Source organism: Tyto alba, unplaced genomic scaffold (genome assembly GCF_018691265.1).
Source record: "Tyto alba isolate M040663 unplaced genomic scaffold, T.alba_DEE_v4.0 Super-Scaffold_33, whole genome shotgun sequence".
Taxonomy (NCBI): Eukaryota; Metazoa; Chordata; class Aves; order Strigiformes; family Tytonidae; genus Tyto; species Tyto alba.
The window spans coordinates 17252865-17279802 of record NW_024881308.1 but is presented as its reverse complement, the minus strand read 5'-3'; the positions used below and the strand labels follow the sequence as shown (position 1 = coordinate 17279802).

At 61.5% G+C, this 26938-nt stretch overlaps 1 protein-coding gene across 2 annotated transcripts; it reads right to left on the bottom strand.

Moving 5' to 3' along the window:
- Nucleotides 1–197: 197 nt before the first annotated feature.
- Nucleotides 198–22946, bottom strand: DNMT3B (DNA methyltransferase 3 beta). Of its 2 annotated transcripts, none has more exons than XM_042801281.1 (21): nt 22891–22946; nt 22036–22143; nt 21247–21555; nt 17040–17184; nt 16193–16302; nt 14963–15115; nt 14354–14545; nt 12703–12861; nt 11909–12016; nt 10793–10934; nt 10365–10493; nt 9849–9893; nt 9444–9523; nt 9039–9151; nt 8509–8692; nt 8029–8113; nt 7186–7427; nt 6946–7036; nt 6531–6679; nt 5800–5885; nt 198–3198 (listed from the first exon to the last, which is right to left on the bottom strand). In XM_042801281.1, exons 3-21 carry the CDS (start codon nt 21349–21351, stop codon nt 3057–3059), a joined length of 2460 nt encoding a protein of 819 aa, XP_042657215.1. In that variant the 5' UTR covers nt 21352–21555; nt 22036–22143; nt 22891–22946; the 3' UTR covers nt 198–3056. The 2 variants fall into 2 exon arrangements, with proteins under 2 accessions (XP_042657215.1, XP_042657216.1); XM_042801282.1 differs by having other exon boundaries at nt 7186–7331.
- Nucleotides 22947–26938: the final 3992 nt, after the last annotated feature.

The window sequence follows — 26938 nt, the reverse complement described above, 5'->3', positions numbered from 1 at the left end:
CACCTTCCCCTTCCCCTTCCCCTTCCCCTTCCCCTTCCCCTTCCCCTTCCCCTTCCCTTTCCCTTTCCCCTTCCCCATCACCCGCTGCCTTGTCTCACCTGTGCTGTGCTGGGCCCGGCCCCTCCCCTCTGTAACCCACCCCCCTCTGTAAACCCCCTCTCTTCACACCATGAAGTCATCAAATAAGGACTGTCTCCTCATACAGAAATACTGACTTTTAATTAGATGGTGATAAATGGTAAACCGTTGACACAGATCCCCTTTCCTTCCCACACCAAAATCAGTAAAACTGCATGGACACGGCAGTTTGAGCTTTTGCACTCCTGATACAAAAAAAAAAAAAAATCGTATGAAATGTGTTCAAAAACGATACACTTCTTTTATTTTCAAAAGATTGTATAAAAACCCGCAAAACTTTTGACATCCAAAATCCTTAACCTAAAAAAATAGCACCAGGGAGAGTAAAAAACCTTTACAAAGTATTAAAAAGGCATTTCTGAAATCTACCTCTCCTTACAACATTTTTATAAACACATAATAAAAGGCAGCTCTTACAGGGAAAAATATTTCAAGGAACACTTGTCTACTACAATTCTTATCAAGTAAGCTTAATGCCAAGACAATTCTCATTCCTCTTTTTATCTTTGTTTACTTTCCCCAAGTCCTTTTTTTTTTTTTTTTCTCCGTCTTATTTTCCTTTTGATCAGATAGGAAAGGATGTGAGATCTGGAGTATGAAATTAGAGATGCCAGGGAGTAGAGGTTACGCGTTAGCCCAGTTTAGAAAAATAAAAACCATCAGGGAATCCCAAGGCAGGGGGGGCCGTCACCCTCCCGGCCCCGTGTCGGGCTCCGTGCGGGGGAATTAGTGTTGTTGGGGTCTGGGCTGAAGGCTGGGGGGTCGGCAAGGGGTCCAAAGCCAGCCGGGCTTCCCGCACACCTCCAGCACCCACAGAACCCACCCCACAGTCTTCCCGGTCACGGGGCTGGTGACAAAGGTGGCGAGAGGCTGCGACTTGTCCCCGAGGGCTGGCCGAGCGTCACAGCAGGGACGCGGAGGACACTGACCGGCTTTCTCCAGCGGTTTCTTAACGACGGTGAGCGGCTCGAGCACGCGTCACGGAGAACAAACCCCTCTGGGAAGACTCTAGAGTAACCTCCGGGCAGGACCAAGGGGAAAAAAGCCTTTCAACTACCCGGGCTTCCCTTCCTGCCCCTTCCCGAGCGCAGCCGTGGGTTGGAGACCCAGAGAAGGTGATGCTCAGAGCCTGGGGATGGGCGCGGGGCGGAACGCTGCACGCAAGAGTGGAAAATGGGAGGCTCCCTCCTCCGGGGAGGCTGCCGTCCTCCACCGCCCGCGAGGGGGGTGCAAGGGGGTCCCCGCGTGTCAGAGAGGTAGCAGGAGCTGGAGGGAAGCTCCCGTTTCCCACTGATGCTGTACAACACCTCGCGAGACAGCCGGGCATCGGGTGAAGGGTTGGCCCAACACAAAACCACAGTTTGCACGTGCCCAATTTTGAGAAGGCACCCGAGGACTCTGCCAGAGCCAGGAGACAGGTTGTAGGGGAGGACAGAGGGATCGAGGCGGGGGGGACACGTCACGAGCTGTTTCAGTGCATTGAAATGTGCATTGGAGTCAGGAGTCCCCGGGAGACGCCGGCTGGGACAGCAGCCCCGCGGCTACGGAAAACCCGGCAGAGAGGGACGGGCTCTGCTGCGCCCGCACCCGCATCTCCCCGGACACTGGCCACGGCAACAGCGCGCCCAGGGCTCCCCGAGAGCGAGATAATCACTCCGGTGAAGCTAGGGAGTGGAGGAAGGCAATCAAAAGTGAGCACGGCGGTGGCCGCGGGAGCTCCCGGTTTGGGGGTGCAGCCCCCCCCAGGGTGCTGTCGGGCTGGGGCCGGGCACAGAACAAGCACCAGCAGCATCCCAGCTCCGTACAGTCACGCACGGGGAGACGGGCAGGCAGGGAAGGAGAGGGGGATCGACCCCCAGGGCCTGCCCCGGCGCGGCCGGGGGTGGGTGGGATTGTCCCTGCCCCACAGCCAACACACTGCCAATACTACTCGGGTTCGTGACATCGTACGTGACAGTTGGGGGCTGTATTTTGAAGATGACATTGGCCACTACGCTATCTATCCTTCCTGCCGCTGCACCACATTCATTTGGGAAATGAATGCTGAGAGAACATTTTCCTTTATGGACACTGGAGCCCAAATCCTCCCTGCTCTGATTACTGTGTAAGCTTTCAAACCACTCAGCAGGATTTTAAAATGTAAGGAAAAGTTTTAGATGCTTTAAAAAAGGAAGTAGTGAATATTTGTAAACTACAGCCAAACATATAAAACAACATTTCTTTAGTTCTAACTAGAAAAGTAACTATCACCTCACAGTTCAGTTTCAGCTACATTCAGGTCTAGGAATCTCCACATTCTTATGTAATGCCTTAAAGCAGCAATAGACGTTAAACAACAAAATTAAAGTTTATCAAAAAAGTCTTAAAAATAAAAAAGATTTGGTTTCTGTATCCTGCATGTTCAGTGTATGTAACCTGACCAGGGTCCCTTACACCTGCTGCTATAGTTTGGGGATTTTTGGCAGTTGCTTCAAGAGAGGTTTTGTTTGTTTAGGAAAAGCAGTAATTCACTATAGTTCAAGTTTGCCTGCAGCATCCCGGCAGCTGCCTCCACACTTACTGCTCAGCAAGTTGTGACTTTCCAGCTCTAGGCTAAAACGGAATAGTTAATGCTCTGGAAGAGACTTCCCGTCTCATCAGTTATGCATAGAGCTTCCTGCGCTGGGTAATTAAAGCTCTTTTGTCCATCATTTTCTACGTATCACTGCCATTAGTCCCTTTAAAGAAAAGTTACCCTGCCAGGTTCTTTGGTTAAAGACATTTCCTCAGCTCTCCCTGCGGGGCCAGGCTGCCTTCCCGCAGCACGTGGCCGGGGAGGGATGGTGCCGTGGCAGAGTCCGGCGGCCGTGCCCGTCCCTCTCCCGCCACGGCAGCGGAGCTGTGCATCTTTACCGGAGAGACGAGGGACGCTCGGCTTGCTATTCACAGGCAAAGTAATCCTTGAGTGGGGAAAAGAGGTGCTGGATGACAGGGATGCTCCACGACCTCCCCAGCAGATTCTGGCGAGCGCCGCGCCCGATGTTGGAGACGTCTGTGCAGTGGAGGGGGAAGCCAAAGATCCTGCGGAGCAGAGGCAGAAGGGGAGTGGGTGAAGCTTGGGGGCTGCCCCGCTCCCCCGGCACCCACCGGCCACAGCCAGGCCGCAGCATCCCTGTCCCAGCCCCACATCCAGCCCAAGGCTCCCTCGAGCCCCAGCCTGTGTTTTAATCTTGCTCAGCAGGAGCTTCACGCTTCCAGGAGCCAGTGCTCTCTCCTCCAGCTCTCCAATCTCCCTCCCCTGCGTGGCAGCAAGCGAACACATATCGCTTCCCACCCGAAGCCCTCAGAGCATTCGGCCACGGCGACGCAGTCGGTCCTGCTCGCCCCAGGGCAGCAGCAGTGCCCACATCTCCTGAGGACACAAATCCTCCCCCACGTGTCTGTGCCAGCTGCTCTGCCCACACAACTTCACCCGCTTGCGGATGGGGACCAAGTGCCCAGCGCCAGCTGTGGGCTCGGGATGTGACCCCCCAGGACTGAAGGAGCTCCATGCTGCATGGGGCAGCTCATGGAAATCTACCCATGGCAAGTGTGTGCAGGTGCCTCCTGCCCCGGCCATGCCTGGCTCCAGGGGCTCACAGCACCGGCACGTTCACAGGCACGGAGGGCAGCCAAAATTAACCACCAGCAATGCTAAAATTTTCTATTACAGCTCTGAAGTCCGCTAAGCTGCTAAATTGCACTGATATACACTGTACTGAAACACCAGTGCCCCTGGCTGAGCCAAAAGGTGCAAGATGCTGATGTACACCTAAGTTGACAGGAAAGCAGCAGCCCTGGGCAGTCACTATCATCTAGGGTTTTGAGTCTTACTGAAATTAAGAGACAATTTCTCTCAGCCAGGACGCAGTATGGGGCTCCTGTCTTACCCAAGTGCCCCGACGTGTAGCCCGTCAGGTGAAACACAGCAAGTGTGCCATGCTTTCCCGAAGTACACAGTGACGTGGTCATCCCACCGATGGCCTCTCCTACAGCCACCGTTTTTTCTACCAAGATACCAGTCACCTCCGCAGGCTGCCTGCCTCAGAGGCTGGAGAAGTGGCAAATACTGGAGCACTGCTGCTCCAGGCAGTTGTCGGAGGGAGCAGAAGCGCTGCCGCCCCGTGAGCTGCAGCAGGGTCCCAGCCACCACCACCAGCACACCCAGCAGCCAACGCCCCTGGGAACACACCCCAGCAGAGATCAGGTTTCCCAGTTAAAGAGATGCTGGCAGGGATTAAGATGCCTGCACGCCGGCTCTATTTTAAAAGTGGATTAGGAAAATAAAAGGAAAAGCAAACCCAAAGAATGACCAATCTCTCAGCTGGGAATCAGCACTCGCACTGAATATGGGGAGTAAAAAGCAAGCACTAAATATCTGAAGACAATAGTAAATTCCTCCTCCCAGCTCTGCGTGTCAAGTCCTCACGCAGCCTCTCCAGCTTGGCTGAGGTCAATAGATGACTCTCTGTGGAACCACCAAGTCATTTGGCATCATTTGCCATAAACTCACCCTCTGCCTGCTCCGGCACACACCGGCCCAAAGCAGCTCTTCCCAGGGCAGGAGCAGGAGCCCTTTTCCCCAGGGCAGCTCCCTTCCCGAGCCACCCAGAGGAGGAGCAAGCTTCGGGAATCTCCTGCAAGGGCACTCTGCTCCCAGCACGGTCAGAGCCCGGTGCGGCCTCAGCAGTACCGCCGGCCTCGCTCGTTAGCCGTTCCTAACGGGGCCGGGTGGGGCCAGCCCACTTTCCCCAGTGCCCTCCGTGGCTTTTCCTGGAACGCTTTTGGAGGAGCCCTGTGCCCGTCCCGTCCTGCCTGAGAGCTCAAGCATCGCCCCGGGCGTTTCCTGGAGATAGCTCCCAGTCATCACGACGGGCACTTCCACCCCAGGACACGACAAAGGCTCAGCAATTCCTATTTTCAAATACCTACATGCCTCTAGCTCAGCTTTAACCAGTTTTAACTCCAACAAATACTGGCAATTTAAATATAAACAAGCAAAAATATTTAAGCCCAGTCTGTGTTTATTGGTTGAGGCATTCGCTGTGTGAACAAACTCATTCTTGTTGCTAGGAGTATTTGGTGCGCAGGACTACTAGTAATTGGATTTTACTCTACCCCAAGTCCTTCTGTCGTGTTTTGCCATGAATTCAGGGTGCTGCACGGTGTGAACAAAAGTCTGGAGGAGCGCGGTCGTGCTTCACCGCAGCAGCAGCAGCAGCAGCTGCCCGCCATGGTGTGAGCTTCCCCAGTTCATCCCCAGCAAACCCCCGCCCGGCACTGACCGGGCACGGGGCTGCGACACAACCCCCATCAGCCTGGCTCTTCAACACGTGCATCCCCACGCTAGACAGCCACGCAGCATCCCGCACAAGCCCTATCGCAATTCCCTCCACAGGCTTCAGGTCCCAGGCAGGGGATGCTCTACACTTTCACTTTTCCCACAGTCTCATCGCTGCTCATTAGCAAGCGCATCATCACGTGCACATCACCACAGGGAAAATGCACCGTCTGGGAGCTGCAGCTCTTTGGCTCCCAGGAGCTGGGCTTAGGGCCAAGGAGGAACGAAGAACCACACAAGCACCATGGAACGAAACAAAACAAAACTACAGCGAGAGATACGAAACAACAGCGAAGGATTACCTGTTCATCCCTGGGAGGTTGCCCCAGAAATAGCGTGCTTGGTGGGCAGCTGATATCTTGATGGCATCGATCATAACTGGGTTACACTGCAGGCCACGAGAGGGGGGAAAAATAAAAAGTTAGAGGAGGTGGAGGCTTAGCCCGCTCCTGCATGGAAAGCCCTTCTCCACTGCACTGCAGGGACTGAAAACCTTTGGCAAATCCTCCCGAGGACGTAGCCCCAACACACCCTTGTCCCGTAGCAGAGCATGGTCCGGTTGGCTACGTGGGCTCTCACACCACAGCCATGGCCAGCAGCTGATGCAAATCACAGCCTGCTTCAGTGCTGACTGTTCTGGGCCAGGGTCAGGACCATCAGCCTCTGATGGGACTTTTACACACGGGGGTCCCTGCTGACCCACAGCCCATCTTGGCTAACACAGAGTTAAAGATCCTGCCCAGTTCCTGACCTCCCTCTCCCTAGAAATAACAGGCATTGCTCTGAGCAGATGCCTTCTGCAAGGCTGGCAAAAACCTTCCCCCGGAGAACGAGTGCTCAGGGTTAACCTGCTGAAAGCCAGAGGGGATCCAGAGCCAAGACTGAAAACTTGATTCCTGCTGTGTGCACCAGGCAGGGGGTTTTGCAGCATCGGGGCCATACGAAACCACAGCCAGACCCTCACAGCCTCAGCACAGCCCCAGCAAGCGGCTCCCGCTCCGACGCCTTTCCCCACGCCAACAGCAACCCCTACCTCCAGAAACCGGGAAATGTCCCTCTTGTCGTTGACCCTCATGGCCACCACGTTCTCAAACATCCAGAAGAAGGGACGCTCCTCTCCTGCCTTGGGACGGGCATAGTTGAGCAGGTGGTAAAATTCAAAGAACATCCTCCCGGTTCCTTCTACAAGGGAGAAAAAGCCGGAGCGGCGGGTTGGGACCAGCTGCGGCACGGGGGGGCACGGGCACGGGGGGGCCTGGCTGCTCCCCCCACCACTGCTGGCATGGAGACACCGTGCTCCGTAGGTGCCACCCCACGATTTGCAGCTCGGAGGGGGGTCCCCACCAACGCAGGCTGCAGCTGAACCACATCCCTTGACTTGAAGGTGGCTCTGCACCCCAGGCCCGCCCCGGGGGGGACCCAGCCCTGCGGAGGCAAAGCAGCCTTACCATACAGCCCCTTCCTGGCCGGACTGATGAGGGAGAGGTCGTTACAGGGGCTTCCACCGATCACCAGGTCAAAGGGACCCCACTCCTCGATCTAGAGCGAAGACAGAGCCAGTTAGGAGATGCAAGTGGGTCCCTCCACCCCAGCAGGGCAGGGGATGAGCCCGTGCCAGGGCTGGTGGGGCGAGACCCACGTGGCCGCGGTGCCGCGCTCCCCAGCCCTCCCGCCCAAGTGGTGCTCACGTTTCTCTTGGTTATGTTCCTGACGTCGTGCACGTAGGTGATGTTGCCCTCGTGCCGCATGGTGCCCACAGCAATGGGGTCTTCGCAGATCTCCGAGGCGATGTACTTCTCCACTTGGATGCCCAAGTCCTTCAGCACCAGGTACCCTGCCAAGGGACAGAGCTCTGAGGCTGCACTGCTCTCTGTTGTCTCCCAGTCTCCTTCGTCAGCACAGAAGCTTGATGTGGTCACTCTTGCATGTCCTAAGTGGGTGCAGTCACACAAGACTTCTGGATGAGCAAACTCTTTTTTTGACCTGCTCCTCCAGGCAGGTTTGCTCCCAGAAAGCAGAACTCCAGAGCCAAGGTGCCCTCAGCACTCCACCGGAGGCCAGGTTACCAGCACTCCCACAGCTCTTGCTTCTCAGTGGAACCAGCCACCCGAGACAACACTCGGCGCAGCAGGAACCTGTCAGCCAAATTCCTGTGCCCTTCCTCCACCCCTTCCTCCTCCACAGCCCCGTCCAGCATGAAGGGGAGCCCCTGCCCTCACCCTCCACTTCTGATGGGGATCCCCCTGCCCTCACCCCCCCCTTCTGATGCGGATCCCCCTGCCCTTACCTCCCCCTTCTGATGGGGATCCCCCTGCCCTCACCCCCCGCTTCTGATGGGGATCCCCCTGCCCTCACCTCCCCCATTCTGATGGGGATCCCCCTGCCCTCACCCCCCCATTCTGATGGGGATCCCCCCTGCCCTCATCCCCTTCTCCCCACCAAGCTTTCAGCCAAGTCTGAGGCCATGCAACTATCCACCCGCAAGATCCAGTGCTGCAAGCCGCCGGGACGATGCCCTTCCAGTGCCTCACCTGTTGCTATGCCATCAAATAAAGAGAGCACTCGAATAGGCCTCCTGTTTGCTGGTGGGACTGTTGGGTAGATTTTGGGTGCAGCCTGCAACGAAAGGACAGCAGTGAAGCCCCGGCTCTGGGAAGTGCTGCGATGCTCTTTGAGGCCAAACCTTGGCTCTACAGGCATCGCCTCCACCTTCAGGGGTGTGTTTTAGAGTCACCTGGGGGTATATAAAAGACATGCAGATGTGGTGCTTAGGGACACGGTTTAGTGGTGGGCTTGGCAGTGCTGGGTTAACAGTTGGACTTGAAAGGTCTTTTCCAACCTAAACAATTCTATGATTCCATCTGCAGGGCCAAGCGGCCCAGCACCCCTGGAGAGGGTGGATGAGCGAGACCAAAGCAGAGGGCTGAGGAATTTTGAGCCGTTGGCGCTGCCCTCTGCAGCCCTCTCCCCCAAAGCCCGGCGCGCTGGGCTCGCCTGCCCCCAGCCCTTACATATTCCTGTCCCTTGTCACTGGTGAAGAAGTCCTGCAGGCGGGTGTTCCAGTCCTGCCGGCGCTGCAGCACCCCGTAGCTCCTCTGGGGCTGGCACATGTAGCAGTTCCAGGGCTCCTGCTCTTTCGCCTTGGCCGACGTCCCTCGCCCCACCAGCACCTCCAGACACTCCACGCAGAAGCACCTGCCCAAACCACAACAGCTCAGCCACCTCCAGAAAGCCCTCTGGGTCACCCCAGCCTCTCCTGGAGTCTCCCCTGCCGTCCACCAGAGCCCCCGCTCCGTTTTGCTGGATGTTTTTCCCGCCTGTACCCTGTTTTTTAGGGCTACCAACACAAGCTGGTGACCCAGGCGTGGGTAAAGCTCTCGCAGTCCTCCCCAGGGCTTGTTCAGGTGAAGCCTGGCTCAGCAAGGCTGGGATGTGCCGTAGGGCAGCCAGCTGGGGACCGGCACAGCCCCCTGCCCGGGCTCAGGCACGACCCCAGGAGCAACGCGGAGAGCTCGCCTGGAGGAGCGGAGACGGGGCCCACCTGCAGCAGCCGGCGTTGCTGCAGAGCAGCAGCTCCTTGCCTTCGCAGCAGACGGTGCAGTAGGACTGGTAGCCGTCTTCGTCGTACATGTAGAAGAGCTCCAGGAATCTATCCTAGCAAAAGGACAGCCGGGAGGGGAGAAGGACAGAGGGTCAGGATCCAGGCTCAGAGGGAGGAGAGAGAACACAGCTTTGCTCCATCCCTGGTGCGCACCCAGAGCTGGGCGATGCACATCCTCGGCGCTTCCAGCGCACAGACCGTGCCGAGGGCCAGCCCCGCGGTGGGCACAGCACGGCCAGGACCTGGCACGGTCGCCCCTCCCGTCCCAGCAGCGCTGGCTGCAGCGGGGTACACCCAGCACCCCACCCTCCGGCCCCCGCGCGGCCCCGGCACGGCGGCACCTACCCTGCACGTCTGGCAGAGGCCCCCCTCGAACAGCGGGTGGAAGGTGGCCGGGTTTCTCCTCCCGCAGGACAAACAGCTGTCTGTGGGACAGAGAGCGCCCCGCTCAGCCCGGGCAGGGACCCCCGGGCAGGGGTGCGGCCCCCCCGCCCCGCCTGCGCGGGCTGGAACCGCTGCAGGGGCCACGTGCGGCTGCGGCCCCCCTGGAAGGGGCTGGGGGGAGGCTCTGCACAGCAGCCTGCTCCCCTCAACACGAAGGGAGCCCAGCACCCTGCGATCACGGCACCTTCCCCCCCGCCCCGACACGGGGCTGGACAAAAGGAGCCCGCGATTTTTGCCTAGTGCTGCCTGCAATGCACCCGCATCTGCCCCACACCTTCTCCCGAGAGAGACAGTGCAGTCGATTACCTTCGAGACTCCCACTGTTGTTCGTGACGTCGGAAACCATTTGCACTTTATGAAATGAAAAAAAAAAAAAAAAAAAGAGAGATTTATCATTCCTTAAGTAACAAACTTTAAATGCACTCTACTTACAGATGCCTTACTTCTTGCATTAAAACCACTACAGCTTTGCTGAGCATTTCACAGACAAGGCAGAGCCATGGGCACAGTAGAAATTTTGGTGCAAAACCCACGTCCTTTCGGTGCTGGAGACACCAGAGCTAGCGTTCAGAACACCACCACACAGACTATTTCCACGACGAGCAATTAATGGAGCCCAGCTTGTGGCACCACACCTTGCAGTTGGGTTTGCTGGCGTCTTGCAAGGCACAAGTGAGCAATGTGAGACCACAAAAGCTTTTGCCTTCGGAAACCAAGCTCACGGCCCCCGGGAAGAGCCGAGCCCTTTCCCAGAGTTTTCCCGGTGTTTCTCAGGGCGCACGGCCCAGGCCACGCCACTCCCCAGCTCTCGCTGCCAGTCACCTCGGGTCTGGTCCTCTTCCACTCGCTGCTCCTTGCTGTTGTTGCAGAGGTTGGTCTTCAGCCTCTTGGTGGGGGGACACTGCTCGAGGGACAGCACCTCCTCCGTCCCGTTCCTCAGGGCCCCGTTCTCTGCGAGGGAAAGGCGGCTCCCTGGGGACAAGCCTCCAGCCCCGGCAGGACATCTCCTGCCGAGCCCTGCCAGGTCTCACCCCAGCCAAAAGCAGAGCCCCTCCTGACCACCCGGGCTCCCCACACATGGCTCGAGGCTCACAGGTCACCAACATCCAGGAGCAACAGCTTCAAGGGTGCTTTACTCTGGCTTTTTGCAATGCTGCTGGGGGCGGGAGGGGGGGGGGGGGACACCCCAGTGAGGAGCAAGGAGCCCCAGGGCCACCTCGGGACCGGCCCAGCTCATGCCACCACCTCACCTGAGGCTTTGGGTGGCCGCAGCCCCTTCAGGCCCAAGGGTTTGAAGCCGGTGAGCGCCCAGTCGACCATGGGCTTCAGCTGCTCCTCCAGGGACTCCCCGGGGGTGGCTGCGAACGTCTTCCCCGACCGGCTCCGGGCAACCTGCCGAGAGGAGGGGTGGCGTGGGCCGGCGTGACCGGGGCTGGTCCCCGGCCAGGGAGCAGCCCGGCTGCGGCGTGCGTGGCCCACATGCCTGCCAGGGCTGGGGTCCCAGGCCCCCTCCCCACCACACACACGTGTGCAGGGCTCGGCACCCCCAGCACAGCGGCAGCTGCCGGATTCCGGCGCTGGGTGTGCTCTCAGCCACACCGCGGTGCGTGCCATCCCCGCGGCGAGTCTGTCTGTCTGTCTGTCTGTCCTCCACCGCACCCAACCGAGCTGGGAGCAGGGACAGCCCGGCCCCAGCTCTTGCCCAGACTCTGCTCCCCAGCAAGCAACAGGAAGCAAAGAAGAAGCAGAAGAGGTGCCTGGGGGATTGCAGCACCGTAACCTGGAGCGTGGCGCATCCCCTGGATGGGGATCAGACCCACGGGGTGCTCAGTGCCAGCCCCGACCGCCGAGAGCAGCCCGCACCAGCCCAGGACACATCCTGCCAGCGTGTCACAGTGTGACTCCACGTGTCAGAGCCCCCGGAGGGAGCCTGGCCCCAGGGGGTTCTGGAGCAGCCGCAGTTACCCCTGAACTCCCTGGGATAAGCAGACTTTGGCCCCGTGGCTGCACTTGGAAATAGTCCCAGCAGAGACAGGAGGGTTTTCCTACAGGCATCTGTCCACATCGCCCCAGCAGATGGGGGAAATGATTAATTCTGGGCTGCGGCAGGAGCCCCCTCACCGCTTGCTCTCAAGGTGATTCACAGGCACTGCCCAGACCCAGAGCAGCGCCAGGTGTGGGGGCAGAGCCCCATCCGCCTCCCCCCACCCACTGCCCCAGCTCGGGCATCTCCTCCTGCCCCAGCGAAGCATCTCCTCGGCCACCCCGAGCACAGCCCGTCCCTCCCTGCATCCCAGCACCCCCCCGAGCCCTCCCCCTCCCCTCGGCCCCGCATCCGCCCAACCCCGGCTCTGCCCCGCCGTTACCTCCAGGGCATGGTATATGGCTCGTCGGTAGGAGACCAGCTTATTAAACGTGGAAGAATTGAAATGCTGCCTAAAGGCCATCAGTCCCACCAGCTTGTCTGCAGAAACCTGGGACAGAGTGACAAGAGCTTAGCAGCGGGCAAGGGCACGCCTCGCTTCGGCCGTGCCCCCCCGCCACGGCACCGTGCCCCCCACGCCGCTGAGCCGGCCCAGCGGTTCCCGGTGGTTCCCAGCACGGCTCTCGCACTGCCGGGGCTTTGGCTGGACGCGAGGAAGCCCGGCGTCAGCTTTGCAGAGGGGCGACGAGCGGCAGAGGGAGGAGGGCAGAGGCGGCAGCGTTGCGCTCGCGACTAGAACGGGTGTTTTGCACCCTCTGCCGGCACGGACACCCGGCACAGCACCTCCCTCCCTGCTGCCTGCAGCCCAGGGAGGGCAGGGGACAGCCCGAGGGGTGCTGGGCTCCGGGAGGGAACCTCTCACCAGGCAGGGAACGCCGGGGGCAGCCCTAGAGCCCAGGGCTTGGACAAAACCCTGCGAAGGGGCCGGGCAGACGTCCCCGTGGCTGGATCCTGTCACCCACCCACGGGGGTCAGTCATTAGTTATAGGCACTAGAGCCACGAGAGCAGGGCAGAGCCTGACTACAGGGAACGCCAGGGTCCCTGCCCGGGGCGGGGGGGAGCTGCAGCTGGGCACACGCACCCGCCCGGGCCAGCCCCAGGCATGGGACAGACGCAGAAACATGCAGGGGAGGGGATTTGAGCCGAGGGCAGGCAGGGGCAGGCAGCAGGCTTACCTCGGAGAACTTCCCGTCTCCAAACCACTGCACCCACCGCATCCCCGAGACAGCCTGGCGCTTGGCCGTGGCTCTGTAGGAGACGACGATCGCAGGCCACCAGGAAAAACCTTTGATCTTTCCCCAGACGAGCTCCCCAATTCCAAACTCCTTCCCATCCTGCAAGCAAGAGGACAACACAGATCAGGCAAAAGCACACAGCCACCACCCCCCATTTTATCCGAGCACCCGCACAGGGGAACGGCCACGGGGCGCCCTGCAGAGCTGCTCCGCCACGCAGGAGCGAAGTCACACGCACGCGGGGGCCCTCTGCACAACGCTCCACAAAAGCTGCCACCCCCTCCCCTCCCCTCCCAAAAAATGGCAGAACGCGTCCCCGGCAGCGCTGGCGCCCAGCCCGGCACCGCGCAGGAGCTCGGCGGGAAGGTCTGGGCGCTGCCAGCCCCACGCCGAGCCCGGCGCCTGGCACGCACGGCGCGGCGCGTGCTCCGTCCTGCACAGCCCTCCTGGCACCCGCGCCCCGTGCGTGCCCACTCCTGCCTGCCCTCCCGGGGTCGCGGCAAACACCGGGAAGCCTCTTCCTGCCCTCGCACACACCAGCAGCTAGGGAGCTCCGGCTGTCACGGGGGGGCTTGCAGCAGCCCCGGTGATGGGAATGGCAGCAGGTCGGGGGCGGGGGGGCACAGACTCTCCTGATCCCCCCGCCCACCGCAGCCACAGTTTGTCGGGGAGAACTCAGCTGGCTGCATGCTGCTGCCAAGCCACGGCCCGGGCCGAGGGATGCGGGAAGCACATCAGGGGATGCGACGTGTCCTGCCTGCCGCAGGGAGGACTCGGCTCTCAGGTTGCTCCCTGGGCTCCCCGAGCAGAAGGGGTTGCTCCTTGGCACAGCTCAGCTCCTCTGGGTGCACCCCAGGGAAAGGGCACCCACCCTCCTCTTGTGCCCACGGGGGAGAGCAGGAAACGGGGCAGAGCAAAAACGGAGAGAAGAAAGAGCTGGGAATTCTGGCGTGACTGTGCCAGGGGCCTCCGAGAGGCGGCCTGACGGGGGCCATGCTGGCACGGTGCTGTGCCCAGGGAGGCTCTTCGCTCAGGAGCAGTCACCTCCACCCACAGAGCCCTCCTCCCCAGCTTTGTTCTGCAATTAGGCACCTAATTATGCAGCAAGATGCAATTGCCCAGTTCCTGCAAGTCTGGGGCCCTGCCCTGACGCCCGCAGGCACTGAATCACTCTCTGCAGCTCCCTTTCTCCCCAGCACCCCCCCAGCAGAAACATTTTCTGCACATGCAACTGCCTGTCTCGGCGGGGCTCGGCACGGCTGCCAGCCCGGCGTGCGCCGCGCACGCTTCTCTCGGGGGGGGCCCTCGGAGGCTTCGCAGCCCCGTGTACGGCGCAGGCAGGGGCTGGTCCCTGCACAGCACCCATCCGCAGCAAGGTGCCTGCAGGGCAGCACCCACCCCACCGCCCGACGGAGGGGGACAGCCCGGCGCCACCGCACCCTGGACACCCAGGGAAGGGCAGGCAGGGAGGAGGAGGAGGCAGGAGAAGCAGCAGTGGCGTTTCCAGAGGGTCCCCTCGCCCACAGGCTTGGGACAAGGCAGGAAGGTTCGGCTCCGCCCCGCACCGGAGCAGAATTCGGCCGTCCCGTACCTGGTACTCCAGGGCTGTCGCCGCCTCTCTGCTCTCCGGCTCCTCGGCCCCCAGCTCGGCGGAGCCGTTCTGCCCCTCCTGGGAGCTGCTGCCGGAGAGCGTGCTGCTGCTCTGGGACGAGTCCCGGGAGTCCTCCTCCGTCAGGTCGATGGTGGTGACGGGGAGGGACGCAGCCAGGCGCCGCCTGGAGCTCTGCGAGGAGGAGGGAGCGTCAGTGCGGCGGGGAGAGGGGCAGGGGGGGAGCAGAGACCTGCCCCACGTCACCCCCCAACCCCTCAGCTGGGGGGGACTGGAGAGGGGGAGCCAGGGAGCGGGGGCACCACCAGAGCTGGGAATGGAGGGGAGGGCCCAGGACTGGGGCACCTAGGGGAGGACTGCGCTGCTTTTACTTGCAAGACACGCAGAAAGCCATGCACCGCTTTCTCTCTCCCCTCTTCCTCTCCCCAGCTCACCCCAGGGTGTTCAAAGCACCCAGTTCGTACCAGCGGCAAGCAACAGCACACCCGCCGCCACGTCACAGGGGAAACTGAGGCACGGAGAGGCTGCAACATGTCTGAAGCCCCTTGGCACGGGCCTCCAGGGAAGCCCTGGCCCCACGCAGACCCTCACCCGCAGGGGAGTCGGCAGGTCCCTGAGAGTCTCCACGCTGTTCATCTCCTTGATCTTCATCTCGTGGCGGGTCTGCCCTGCCTGGAAGATGAGGCGGACGGGGGGCTTCTGCCTGAGGCTGCTCTCCCACCCGGCGCTGCCGCGGGGCCGCACCTGCAACCGGAACAGAGAGGTGGCACCGGAGCCGCGGGGTGGGGGGCACGGGGACACCGAGGGGAGCGCGGAAGGCTGAGCCCCTCGGTGCGACCGCACGCGTCACAGCAGCCCGGCCCCGCTCGGGAGCACCCACTGCTGCAGCCCCCCAGCACCCTGCGCTGGGGGCAGGGGGCCCCCCACCAGCTACTTCCATCAACTTTTGTTTCCTGCATCCCTGACTCCTGCGCCCTCCTGCGCCCTCCCTCCTCGCAGCCACAGCCACGGCGGCACGACCGAGAGCAGCAGGAGCCAGCAGCCAGGAAGAGCAGACATCAGGAGAGCCACGGGCCGCGACACAGCAGCCGTCCCGGGCACAGCACCCCACTCACCCACGCGTGGGTGCTCTCACGCAGGTGTGGGTGCTCTCCCCCCAGCAGCCCGGCCCAGCAGAGGCACCCAGGGCAGCCCTTCCCCTGCGGTTTCAGCAGCCACAGTTTACCAAGACTCTAACCCAGCCATATTTCCTGCATCCGGCATAACAAGAGTCTCAAAATGAAATGAGATTTTGCAAGTGAAGAGTCCCCAAACCCGGCATAGTGGGAAAGAAGCAGAATTTTCGCCCCAGTTGGATTTATGGCTCTTTCTTCTGGAAGCTGCCTCATCACAGGCAGATCTCCAACCTTGGGGTTTTATTTCAAAGACAAAAACAATAAAGCCAGAAGGCAAAAATGCTTCCAGACCCTGGAGGTTTGTCAACCTAGTCAACAAAAGGAGGGGGGGAAAAAATGGGGATCCAGCCCCAAAGCAGCTAAAAGCAGACCACCCTGAGAGTGGGAGACGAGAGAGAGATGCTTCAGTCCATCAACATGGCCAAGACTTTTTAAAGAAAATAGCAGCACAATTATTAGACTGCTGCAACATGTAGTGGGCACCACTGCGTCACACAGCACACCCTCCTGCTGCCGCTGACATAATGTAAACCAGGAATTTAAAAATGAAAACAAATATTACGCTTGTAGATAAATATTGCATCTGCAGAGAGCCCACAAAGCCCCCGGGCAGCAAGGTCACGGAGCAGCCTTGGTGAGCACTTACCTCCCGCGCCTCCGCCAGCGCGAGCGGCCAGGCCAGCTCCTCCTTGGAGAGGTCTCCCTTGCTCACCCGCTTGCTGCTCCTCAGGGGCGGCAGCCCCAGGCCCCCGGCATCTGCGAAGGGACAAGGCAGAGCAGCCTCAGGCCCTGCCAGCCCTCCTGGCCGTGCCCCCGCACGCCTCCGCCCGCCACTGCTCCCAGCAGCAAGGCGCGATTTGGAGACGGAAACCTCCTCTTGGAGAAACGTGGCCGAGAGCGGAAGACAAGCGGTGCCCCCGAGGCTCCCCGTCACGACACTGGTGACACCAGCAGTCCCAGATCACCCAGAACTGGGAGGGACTCTAATAGCAAGTGTGGGGACCTCCTTCTGTACTTTTTTGTTCCCGAGAGCTCAGAGGCATAAGGAAACCATACGCCCACCATTCAGGGCTTGTCACCAGTTCCATTTAAAGCAGGACCTCGTGAATCCAAGAGGTGGGATTTGGGGACCACGACCAGAGCATCCCAAGAGTTGTGCTGCAGCCCCTCGGGCCGGAGGCACCCCTCAGGCTGGGGGGGGGGGGTGTTAAACCATCAAAGGGCAGAGCCAGCATCCCAGTGTGGCACCAGTTCCCACAACTGCCTCTGTCACCATGGCCTGGACGTGCTGCCAGAAAGCAGAACCCCAGCAGAGCCACGGAGGAACCCCAGCCACGGTCGCCGTGCTGCAGCCCCCAGCAAGCCCTCCGGCCGGCACCTGGGAGATCCCTGGCACATCCCAGCACACCCCAGCACATCCCGGCACATCCCGGCACATCCCAGCACATCCCAGCACACCCCAGCACACCCCGGCACGGCGCGGCGAGGCTCACCTGGAACACTGGGCTTCCCATTTGCCTCCAGCCCCAGGGTGGGTGCGTCGTTAGCGGGATCGCTGCAGTCCCCGTTGATGAGGATCAACTCTGCCCGGCAGTCCGCTTCATCCTGGTCGTGGCTCTTGTCCTTTTTCATGGTCGCCTGTGGAAGCCAGAGTGGAAAGGCAATTTAGCCATGCAGAAAGCCCCAGGGAAGGCAAAGCAGACAGGGTAAGCTCTTCAAGCCAGCCCACAGCTTCTCATGCCCTTAGAGGGGTCTGACTGGAGACGCATCTCAAGTGGTACCGGGAGCCAACAGGCACCTGGACAAAACCTCCCCACAAACGTGGTGGCCCTGAAGATCCGCGAGCTCCAGTGAACAGAGGTCCCAGACACAACCCGCTTGTCCTTAGGGGAGCACCGGGGCTTTTCTCCAGCCACCCCCCCCCGCCACCCGTACACCCCGGAGCACTCCCGGGCTCCGAGCCGCCCAGCCCAGCTCTGCCAGAGCGGTCCTGCCCACGGCTCCAGACCCTGTCCAGAGGGGAGCTGCACTTCCCAGCCACCCCACAGAAACCAGGGGACATCCCACCCCCCCGACACCAGCCCCGCTGTGCTCCAGCTGCCCAGCGCGCCCAGCAAAGCCCAAAGCCCAGCACACCCAGCATGACCAGCACAGCCCAGCACAGCCCAGCAGCTGTTACAGCAGCAGCAAGACACGGCAGACACCTCGCCATGGGGGGCAAAGTCCTGGCGCCTGCAGTGAGTAAACTCCCCCAAAGAGAGAAAACTCCTGCTCCCCCCCCGCCTCCCCCCCCCCCCGCCCTGGCCTCGGCTCCCCCGCCCCAGGGCGAAGGGCCAGGGCAGGGGCTGCACTGCCAGCACTCATGTACCACCACCCCCTGCCCTGGGGGACAAGGACGTGTCCCCCCTTGCTCTGGGAGCTGCTGCTGCTGCTGCTGCGCAGATAAAGCCTGACCGGGCATCCCACCCCCACCCCGGGACAGGAGGGACACACCTCCCCTGCGCCCACCCTGCCTGCCCCCGGGTGCCCTCCCCGGATCCTGTTTTCGGAAGTGGAAGCTCCCAGGCTCTCCCAGAGGCACCCGGGACTGCGCTAACGAAGCTGCCTCGTTGCTGGGCTGTGGATCTGTGCTGCAACTTGCCCCTTCGCCAGCACAGTCATTTCAGGAACACGTAAGTCGGCTCAATGAGCCAAGGGGCAAGCAGGGCTTTACCCACCTAAGGCCCTTGTTAGGAAGCAAAAGCAACTTCCCTCCAGCCCCAAAGAGACCCCTGGGCTCCAGCCCTGCCACCCCCTTCCCAGCACTCTCGCCCAGCATCGCCTCCAACTGCTTCCCTAACAATTGAGATTTCTGCTTCGAGATCATCTGTCCTGTCAGCACCTCTGACAAACAAAGACCAGTTGGGGTTTGATGTTTTGGATGCTGAAGGCAGCATTAAAACCCTGGTAAGACCCAAAACATGAAGGAACTCAGGTGTCCAGCACCCACCTCCGCAGGCAGAGCCCCTGGGTGCACGTCCTGCCTCCCCCTGCAGACACGTCTGCTCAACAAAGGGATGAGAAGGAGAGGAACGGCACCAGAGGGAATCCAAAACTGCACAAGCCCCCCACAGCAGTGTGCAGAAATCCCACTGCTGCAGCACATCTGCTCCCAAACCCAGCAAACAATTCCTGGGAGCTGCCCAGACTCGCCGGGCTGCCCCGGGCCCGGGCAGCCAGTCCCACACGCCAGCCCCACGCACGCCAGCCCCACGCACGCCAGCCCCACGCACGCCAGCCCCACACACGCCGGCCCCGGATGCTCTCAGGTGCAGCAACACATCCCAGCACAGCACAAGCCGGATCAGCTCCTCCAGGGTCAGCAGGATTGCAGAACAGCAGCAATCAGAGCCAGCAGCGATGCTGCCAAAAAAAATAGCAATTCTCACCCCCAAAAAAATAAGTGAATCTCACTTGGGAATCCATACAGCGAGGTGTGAGAGGACACGCTGCTCTCGTGGCATGAGGGTGACCCAGAGAGGCTGGGGACAGGGAGATGGGGCAGTGTGAGGCTGTTAAGATGCAGGGAGGACAGCAGCAGGCACAGCCACCTCCCAGCCCTGCAGAAAATCTGCACCCTCAAAGCCCCGCCAGGACTTTCAGAGGACCTTTGCATTCGGTCCTTTGTCAGGAGCCTGTCTGGGAGCCTCAGACAGGAGCCCGAGCCCAGAAGGTTCAAACTTGCACCTCAAAATAGCACAGCCAGCCCGGGGCAGGCGACAGGGCGAGTGAGTCCCTGTGCTGGGGGGGCGGAGGGTGACACAGCGGCCAGGTCCCCCCGGGGACACACGGCCAGAACTGAGCACCCGCTGTGCCAGGCTCAGCTTTGCCACGTGCTCAGGGAGCTCCGACATCGTCTTTGTTCCAATTACAAAGTAGGAAAAAAAAGTTCTCGCTTTGGCTGGAACTGCTCCCCGGCCGAGCCGGAGACCCACACGCCGCAGCTCCGCCGGCCCGCGGGGCCCGGCCGCCAGCACCGGCCCAAGCCCGGGCACCTCAGCTCACCCGGTGGTACGTGCAGGAGCAAACAGCGCGCACGCAGCAGCACAGGCACCGCTCACTCCGTGCACTTCTCCAGCTGCACCACTCGAGATCACTCGAGGACATCCCGTCACCACCCTCTGATACACCAGTGGGAAAGGGAACATCGCGCCACCACCCAAACTGCAAAGCTGGTTAAAGTCTTGCTTACCCAAGAACCTACACCGAGGCCGCACGACTGCAATTCCCATTATCCCTTTTCTCCCACCGCTGCTGCCTCTTGCACCACGCCGCACGCCTGGGACCGTCCTGCCCGCTGAAGGGGGCTGTCCGGCCCCTCCGGCCACCCAGGAGCTCCGGCAGCAGCCACCATCCCCACGAGCCTCCCCACGTCCCGCTCGGGAAGAAGGCTCCGCTCTTTGTCCTCGCCTCCCCTCACAGGAACGCACACCAACATGTGCACACAGGGCATTACGAAAATAATAAGAAACAGAGCACTCCCCTCACATGTTCTGTCTCACGGGAGGAGGAGAAAAACAGCACCGCAGTGTTTGCATTGCTTAATGCACTGCAAACATACAGGCATGCACTACAGCCATACGCTTCCTACAAGAACCCACGAAGAATAAAATAACGCAGAGCTCCAGCTCCGATGCTCAAAGCTCCCCGAGGGACCGGCACCCCCGACTCTGCCTGGTGACCAGGCCGTGCCCTGCGGCGATACCCCACCGAGACAATGAACCCGCTGACTCCGGATCCCGCCCTAGTTTTGCAATACCAGTTTCTTTAAGGTTTGCCAAACTGGTTAAAAGACCGTGCCACGATATTAACTGCTTAGAGAGACTTGCCGGTCCCTGCCCGGCCGAGCTCACCGGCCGTCCCGGTGCGGGCAGAGGGGCTGCGCTCCCCTGCGAGGGGCCGGGCAGGGCTGTGCCGGGCACCCCCGCCCCCCCGGGACCTGGGCTGCTCCCCCGGCCCCCCGGGACCAGGGCTGCTCCCCCGGCCCCCCGGGACCAGGGCTGCTCCCCCGGCCTGGCTCAGCCCCGATTCGCTTTTCCTGCTTGAGAAAACAGGGCGGCCCTTATCAGGTGCGTTGCCCCAGTAGGAGGAGAGATCGCAGGGGAGACAGCCGGACTTTGCCTCCAGACAGGGGCATGCATATCAAAAGCCTGGAGGGAAGCGTTTTCCATGATGGCTGGGATGGCAGCCATCACCCAAGCCCTGTTTGAATAACAAAAAGAAATAAAGGACCCCAATGGCCCAGGCTCGCTCCCTCCAGGCTGGCTCCTGCCGAGGGCTCTGGGCTATCGCGCACACAAATGGCCTTTAACTCTCCCCAAACTGAACATTTCCCTCTAATCCTGGGAAGAAAAGAGTTGCTGGGTTGGCAGTTTAGTAAGAAAGGGAGCCCATTTTGGCAGATATGCTCATTAAGACGGGCAGGCTCTCCCCTCCCCTGCCCGTTTCCTGTGCCTGGCCCCTCTCCGGCTCTCGCCGCGCTCCCGCGCTCCGGCACTTCCCTCCATTTTCCCCCCCGTTTCCTCTCCTGCCCCCCCCCCCCGCCCCGCTCCGCTCCCCGCCGCCCCGCAGCAGCCCTCTGCGGCCACCCCCAGGCTGCAGCACGTCGCCCGCTGCCTTTCAGCAAAAGCTCGGTGGAAAGAAAAGAAACAAAAAACAAACCGGCCCCTCCTCTCCCAGTGAAGACCAGGCCGGAGAAGTCTCCTGGGCAGCCACCATCACAGCCAGCCGCTGCTCCAGCCGCTCTAGGCTCTTTACCATGCTCATCTCGCCCCCGTCGCGCCGAGGCGAGCCACACCGGCTCCGCCGAGCGCCCGGCCCCGGGCCGTGCCCGGTGGGGAGGAGCGGGCGCCGGGCCGGGGCTGCCTGCGGGCCGGGCCGGGGGCTGCGGGGGCTCCGCCGTCGCGCAGGTGGGTCCCGCTCAGCGGTGGCAGGTCCTCCGTCCCCAGCGGCTACTGCTGCATCTTCCCCCTGCGCAAGAGGAGTTCAGAGCGCTGACGATGACACCTCGCTGCCCCCGCGTCCGTGTGTCCCCCCCCCAGCCCCCCGCCTGGCCCCGTCCAGCGGGGCTCCAGCCTCCAGCCCGCCGGGGACCGGGACACCCCGGCTCATTCCCCCTCCCCGCATTCAAAATTAGGAAACCGGAGACAGAGGCGGAACGGGCAAGTCCTGCGTTCCAGCCCCCCCCCCCCCGCTCTTTCCCCTGCCCCCTTCCCGCGGGGGGTCGGTGCAGCACCCGCGCTCGCCCCCGGGCCAGCGCTCGCCCCGGGTGTCCACCCGCTGCTCCTCTCTCCCAGCCCCCTGGGACTTGTCCCCCACGTTGGGACCATCCCGGAATTCAATTCTCTTTCTCCGATGCCCTCCTCCCTCCCCTGGAGCTTCTCCCCGGGCTCGGGAGGAGGATGCCGGCAGAGCTGCCCCGGGCTCCCCCCGCTCCCCCCGGGGCGGTACCTGCCGGCGGGGCCAGTGCCCGGCAGCTGAGCGCGCCCCGGCTCCGGCCGCCCCCTCCCCAGCCCCGGGGAGCCTTCACGCCCGAGGCGCCGGCCGGGAGCTGCTTTCCTGCGAACAGAAAAAAAAATACAAGATGCGCTGACAGATCCTTGACCCAAGAACCGAAAACAAAGGTGTTCAGCCCCGGCAGCGCTGCCGCCGCATCCCGGGCTCCCGGAAGCCCTCCCCGTGCCCCCCTGCCTGGGGGGGGCGGCGCTGCCCGGGGCCCGCCGAGCCACGGGCAGGGCAACCCCAGCCCTCCCCGCCCCGGAGCCATCACTTGCCGTTTCACCGACGGCAACCCGCGGCTCCCCCGGTTTGCCGTGCTCCCGCCGCGGCCCCTGCCCGTCCCGGCATCGCCGCGGGGCAGGGGGTCCTCAGCAGCCGGCCCGACCCCACCGTGACAGCCCCGGGACGCGCCCCCGGGATACGCGGCCGCGCCGCCTCCGCGGCAAACTCCGAAAGTTGCGACGGGAGCCGGAGTGGCGGGCGGGAGCGGGAGGGAGCCCGGCCCGGGGCTGCGGGGTCACCAACCCCCCCCCTCAAACCCGCCCGGGGGGGCCGAGCGGCGGCAACAAGTGGCGGTGGGGCCCGCCGCCCCCCCCCCCCCCCCGCCCGCCGCCCCGAGCCCCCGGGACCCGGGCGCGGGGCCGCCCGACCGGCCGGGGCCGGGGCGCCCGGTGCCGCCTCCCCGCCCGCCCCATTGTCCCCCGCCGCCGCCACCGCGCACAACAAAGCCGCCCACGAGGATGCGCCGCGGCTCCGGCCCCGCTCCCGGTGCCCCCCGGCCCCTCCGGTGCCCGGCCCCGGGCTCACCTGCGCCGCGGAGGGACGCGCCGTCCAGCGGGGCCGCGCCGCCGCTCGTCGCCGCCACCGCCCGCGCCCCGGCCGGCCCCCGACAGCCCCGCGCTCCGGTTACATGGCGCTTTAACCCTGCCCGTGCTGGGCAGCCCCTCCTCCTCCTCCTCCGCCGCCGCCCCACGCCCGCCGCGCCGCACGCCGGGGGAGGGGAGGGGAGCGCGGGGCCCGCACCCGCCCGACCCCCCGGACCCGCATCGCCCCGGGGCCCTGCACTCCCCTGGGTTCCGCACCCCCGGGGGCTCCGAATTCCGCCAGTGCCCCGCACCCCCGCGGCCCGGCGCCCCCTCCCCCCGCCCCGGGCATCCCCCGCACGCCCGGCACCCCGGTATCCCCCCACTGCTTTGCATCGCCGGGGGCTTTGCACCGCCCGGTGCCCCGCATCCCCTCCCCGGGGCTCAGCATCCCTCTCCGGGGGCTCCACAGCCCCCCCCCACCCCCGATGTCTCACACCTTCCCGGGGGTCCCCATTCCCGGGTACTCGCCAATGTCCCAGTGTTGCCCCCAGTGCCCGGCATCCCCCCAGGGCTCCGCATCCCTCCCCAGAGCCCCCCGGAGCTCAGCCCCCGCGGCAGAGGAGCCCCCCCGGGGGAGAAGGGGCACCCCGGGGCCGGGCAGAGCCCTCACACGCACAACCCCCCCCCCAGTCACCCCTCTGCCCACCGGCTTTCCATCAGCACCGCGTCCCACGCAGCGCGGCGTGGGCAGACAAAGCCTCCCCAAGTTTTACAGTCAATTTTTGTTTGTTTGTTTGTTCTTTCCCTTTCCTGTACAGAGACAAGACACTTGCAAGGGCTGTGCTGGGGACCAGGAAAACAGTCTGCGCCTCTCCTGCCCAAGACAAAGCATCCAGAGTCCACGTGGGGTATAATCTTCTCTGCTCACTTGCTATTACTTCTAGATCCAGCAGAAAACTGTAGAACAGTAAAAAGAAGGCATATGATTATCCTGTTGTGATAGAAATAAGCGTTCAAAGCCAGGAGGAAAAATGAGTGAGTTAGCCAAAGCATCCGAACCCTGCGGGAAGTGCCTGGACCAGCCCAAGGCCTGTACGGCAGGTTCCCCCGGAACACCCCTCCATCCCTGCGAAACACAAGCATGAAAAATGTGGCTGCATGTGCAAAAAAAGCCCCGCAAGTGAACAAGAGAAGCCAAGAAATCTGGTCTGGATAAGCCTTTGGGAACACTGGAGATTACAGTTCAAATAAACACATGCTGCATAAACCTAAAGCTAATTTGCAACTCCGCCGAGTAGATTAAAACCAAGCAAATAGATGTTACTCCTGTTTGGTTTTCCAAATTTGGGAAAGCAAAATGTGCTCATGAGACTTTCTAGGGCACTGTTAGGGTGGAATTAGCCCTTGCTTCAAGCATCCACGGGCTCCTCTCCCTTTCTACGGAAACCTTCCTGCCTCTGTTGGCCTCACTGACCTGCCATCAATCTCCCGCCCCGCTGAAACGCCCTCTTTCTCTCTCTTCCCCTCAGTTATCATTTAATTCAGGAGAGCAGGTCTGTGCATACTGTTTGTGAAAAAGGCCTGGTACCGAACAAAGCAGCTCTGGGCAGATTATGAGCCAAAGCCTGACCCTTTTCCATGTCTGTGCTACACACAACCACAGAGAGATACTGCCAGTTTATTTCCTAGCAGTCCAGAGGGTTTGTATGTCATCTCACGAGAAGAAAAGGTACCTCTAAAGAGGATTTTATATTTAGGCTCCTGCCAGATATTTCTGGTACCCTGCGCCAGGCTCTCTGCCAGCCCTGCTGAACAAGGGCTTGCAGCGGGCAGCCCCCCCGCCCGGCCCTGCTCCCCACCAGCCCTGAGGCTCTCCAGCATGGACAAGCACTGGGACATGGCCGTGGGGGAAAAACTCCTCCGTTCCCTCTCTGGAGCAGCTGCCGAGAAGATGGGAAGCATGGCCAGGGCTTACCCGAGCAGGGAGCAGCAGCTGGGGAGCAGTGGGGGGTCCCTGCCCACCCCTGGGCGCAGGCTGGGCGTCCTCTGCGCCCCGTGCCACGGACACGTCCCTACCCCGTGAGCGAGTGACTCCCATCGGCAGCACCGCTGGACTGCCCAGTGCTCCTGCAAAAAATCATTCCAGCAAGAGCCGTTTTCGCACGCGGCCAGCATTTCCAACCCGTGGCACTGGTGACCGACCAGCTGCAGGAGCCAGGTTATGGCACCAGGCCCAGCTCTCCTCTGTCCACCTTATTCTCCCACTTCAAATTTCTTCCTAAAATTCTCCTTTGCCACCCTGGCCAGGCAAAGCAACTCCATTCCCTGTCCAGATCTCCAATTACCTGCTGTCTCTTGCTTTGCACCCCAGCCTGGAGATTCTGAACAAATAAAGCAATTGAGCAAATATGTGTCATTACCTACAGCCACCAGCAGTGCAACCTTGTCATCTCTGGATCTCTGGGTCCCAGGTTCCCAGGCCCCAGTTACAGCTAAGTGCTTGTTTAGTCTTCTAGCAGGTAGGGAGAAGCACCAGCACCATTAAATCACGCCAGACAGTTGTGACCTCCTGGGGCAGGGAGCAGGAGGAACTTTTCCTTTCGCTGAATCTGGCGGCGACGTTCCTGCCGAGTTCAGGCTTTGGGGTTTCCCGTGTCAGTGTACACACAGCCTGCAGTAACAATCATTTGCACTGCCCAGCATTCTTCACTGCAAGACCCCTTGGGAGCATGTCCTGCGGGATGAGTCCTCCTCTTCCACGAGCAGCTCCGTGGCCTGAGCCCTCACCCCAGCCCCGCGCTGGCCGCCCACCAGCTCCACCAGCTCTGCTCCATCGCAGCTCCCAGTGACCAGCTGCTCTTCGCCACTGCTCCCCAGAGCTCTCCCAAGCCTGGAGCAGAGCTGTGCCACCCCCAGCGCAGTGGCAGGGCTCTGGCTACTGAAAGCAAGGTCTGTCCCTGCTGTGGGAAAGCCTCATCCTGCTGCCACATGTGGGAATGGAGCCTCCAGCCTCCCCTTACAGCTGGGCTGGCTTCTCCCATCTGGGAGGAATTGCTGTTTACACGGAGATAGGAAGTGTTATCCCCCCTACATAAAATTTCTAGACCTTCCTGTGGGCTGGGCAGGACCACATGATACAAACCTCTAATAAAAATAAGGTTAAAAATAAGTGTCATCTGTGTAACCAAAACATCTAGAAAGTCTGCAGCTACCCGCGTGTAAACTTCAAACGCAAAGGCGCACAAAGAAAAATCTTCAATGCCTCTCTAACAAAGCTGGCCACAAAATCCTCTTTTTCCTAGAAAACAGGATACGCCTGCTACAGCCTAATCTGAAGTGACGAGGCCTCCCCAAACCGCCCTCCTAAGCATATATACTTTTATCAGGAGAAATGCTGCTCCCCGGGGGCGGCTGCCAGCAGACCCCCCTCCACTCCAGGTCCAGAGCCTTTCCTTCCCCCGTGGGTAAGGGATTATCATCTCTGCTCGCCGGCAGAGGAAGGGGTTTGCCTGCGGTCACAAGGCAGGAGCGTACCGGAGCCCGGCAGTGGTGCTGCCACCTCCACTGCAACCTTTGCACACAATGCTTGCAATAATTTACTCCTGTAGCAACATTTGCCTGCGAGCAAATGGTGCAAAGTGTGATGGGGGGGAGAGGAAGGGGCATTAAACTGTGGGAGAAACTGAAATCCTGGTCTCAAAGGTCTCATTTATATCAGCTTCCCCTAGGAACAGAACTAACCCCTCCAAAGCTTCAGCCAGGCAATCGCCATCTCACCAGCAAGCCGGGAGGAGCTGCAGCATCCCTCAGCCCGTGTAGAGAGATGTTCTCAGTGCACAGACACTGCAGATGGGCAGAGCACACAGCGGGTAGGCTCAGCACCAACCAGGCTGAAAGGTTTTACCCCCTGGCTCGTTCACACTCTCTTCCCTTTTCCAGGCCTTTCTCGGGCCACTAACTGCAGGCAGTGCTCCCCCACTTCAGGAAAGGTGCTCCAAGGCTGACCTCGGAGTGGCTGCAAAGGGCTTTGAGAGCTTTGGATAGAAAGG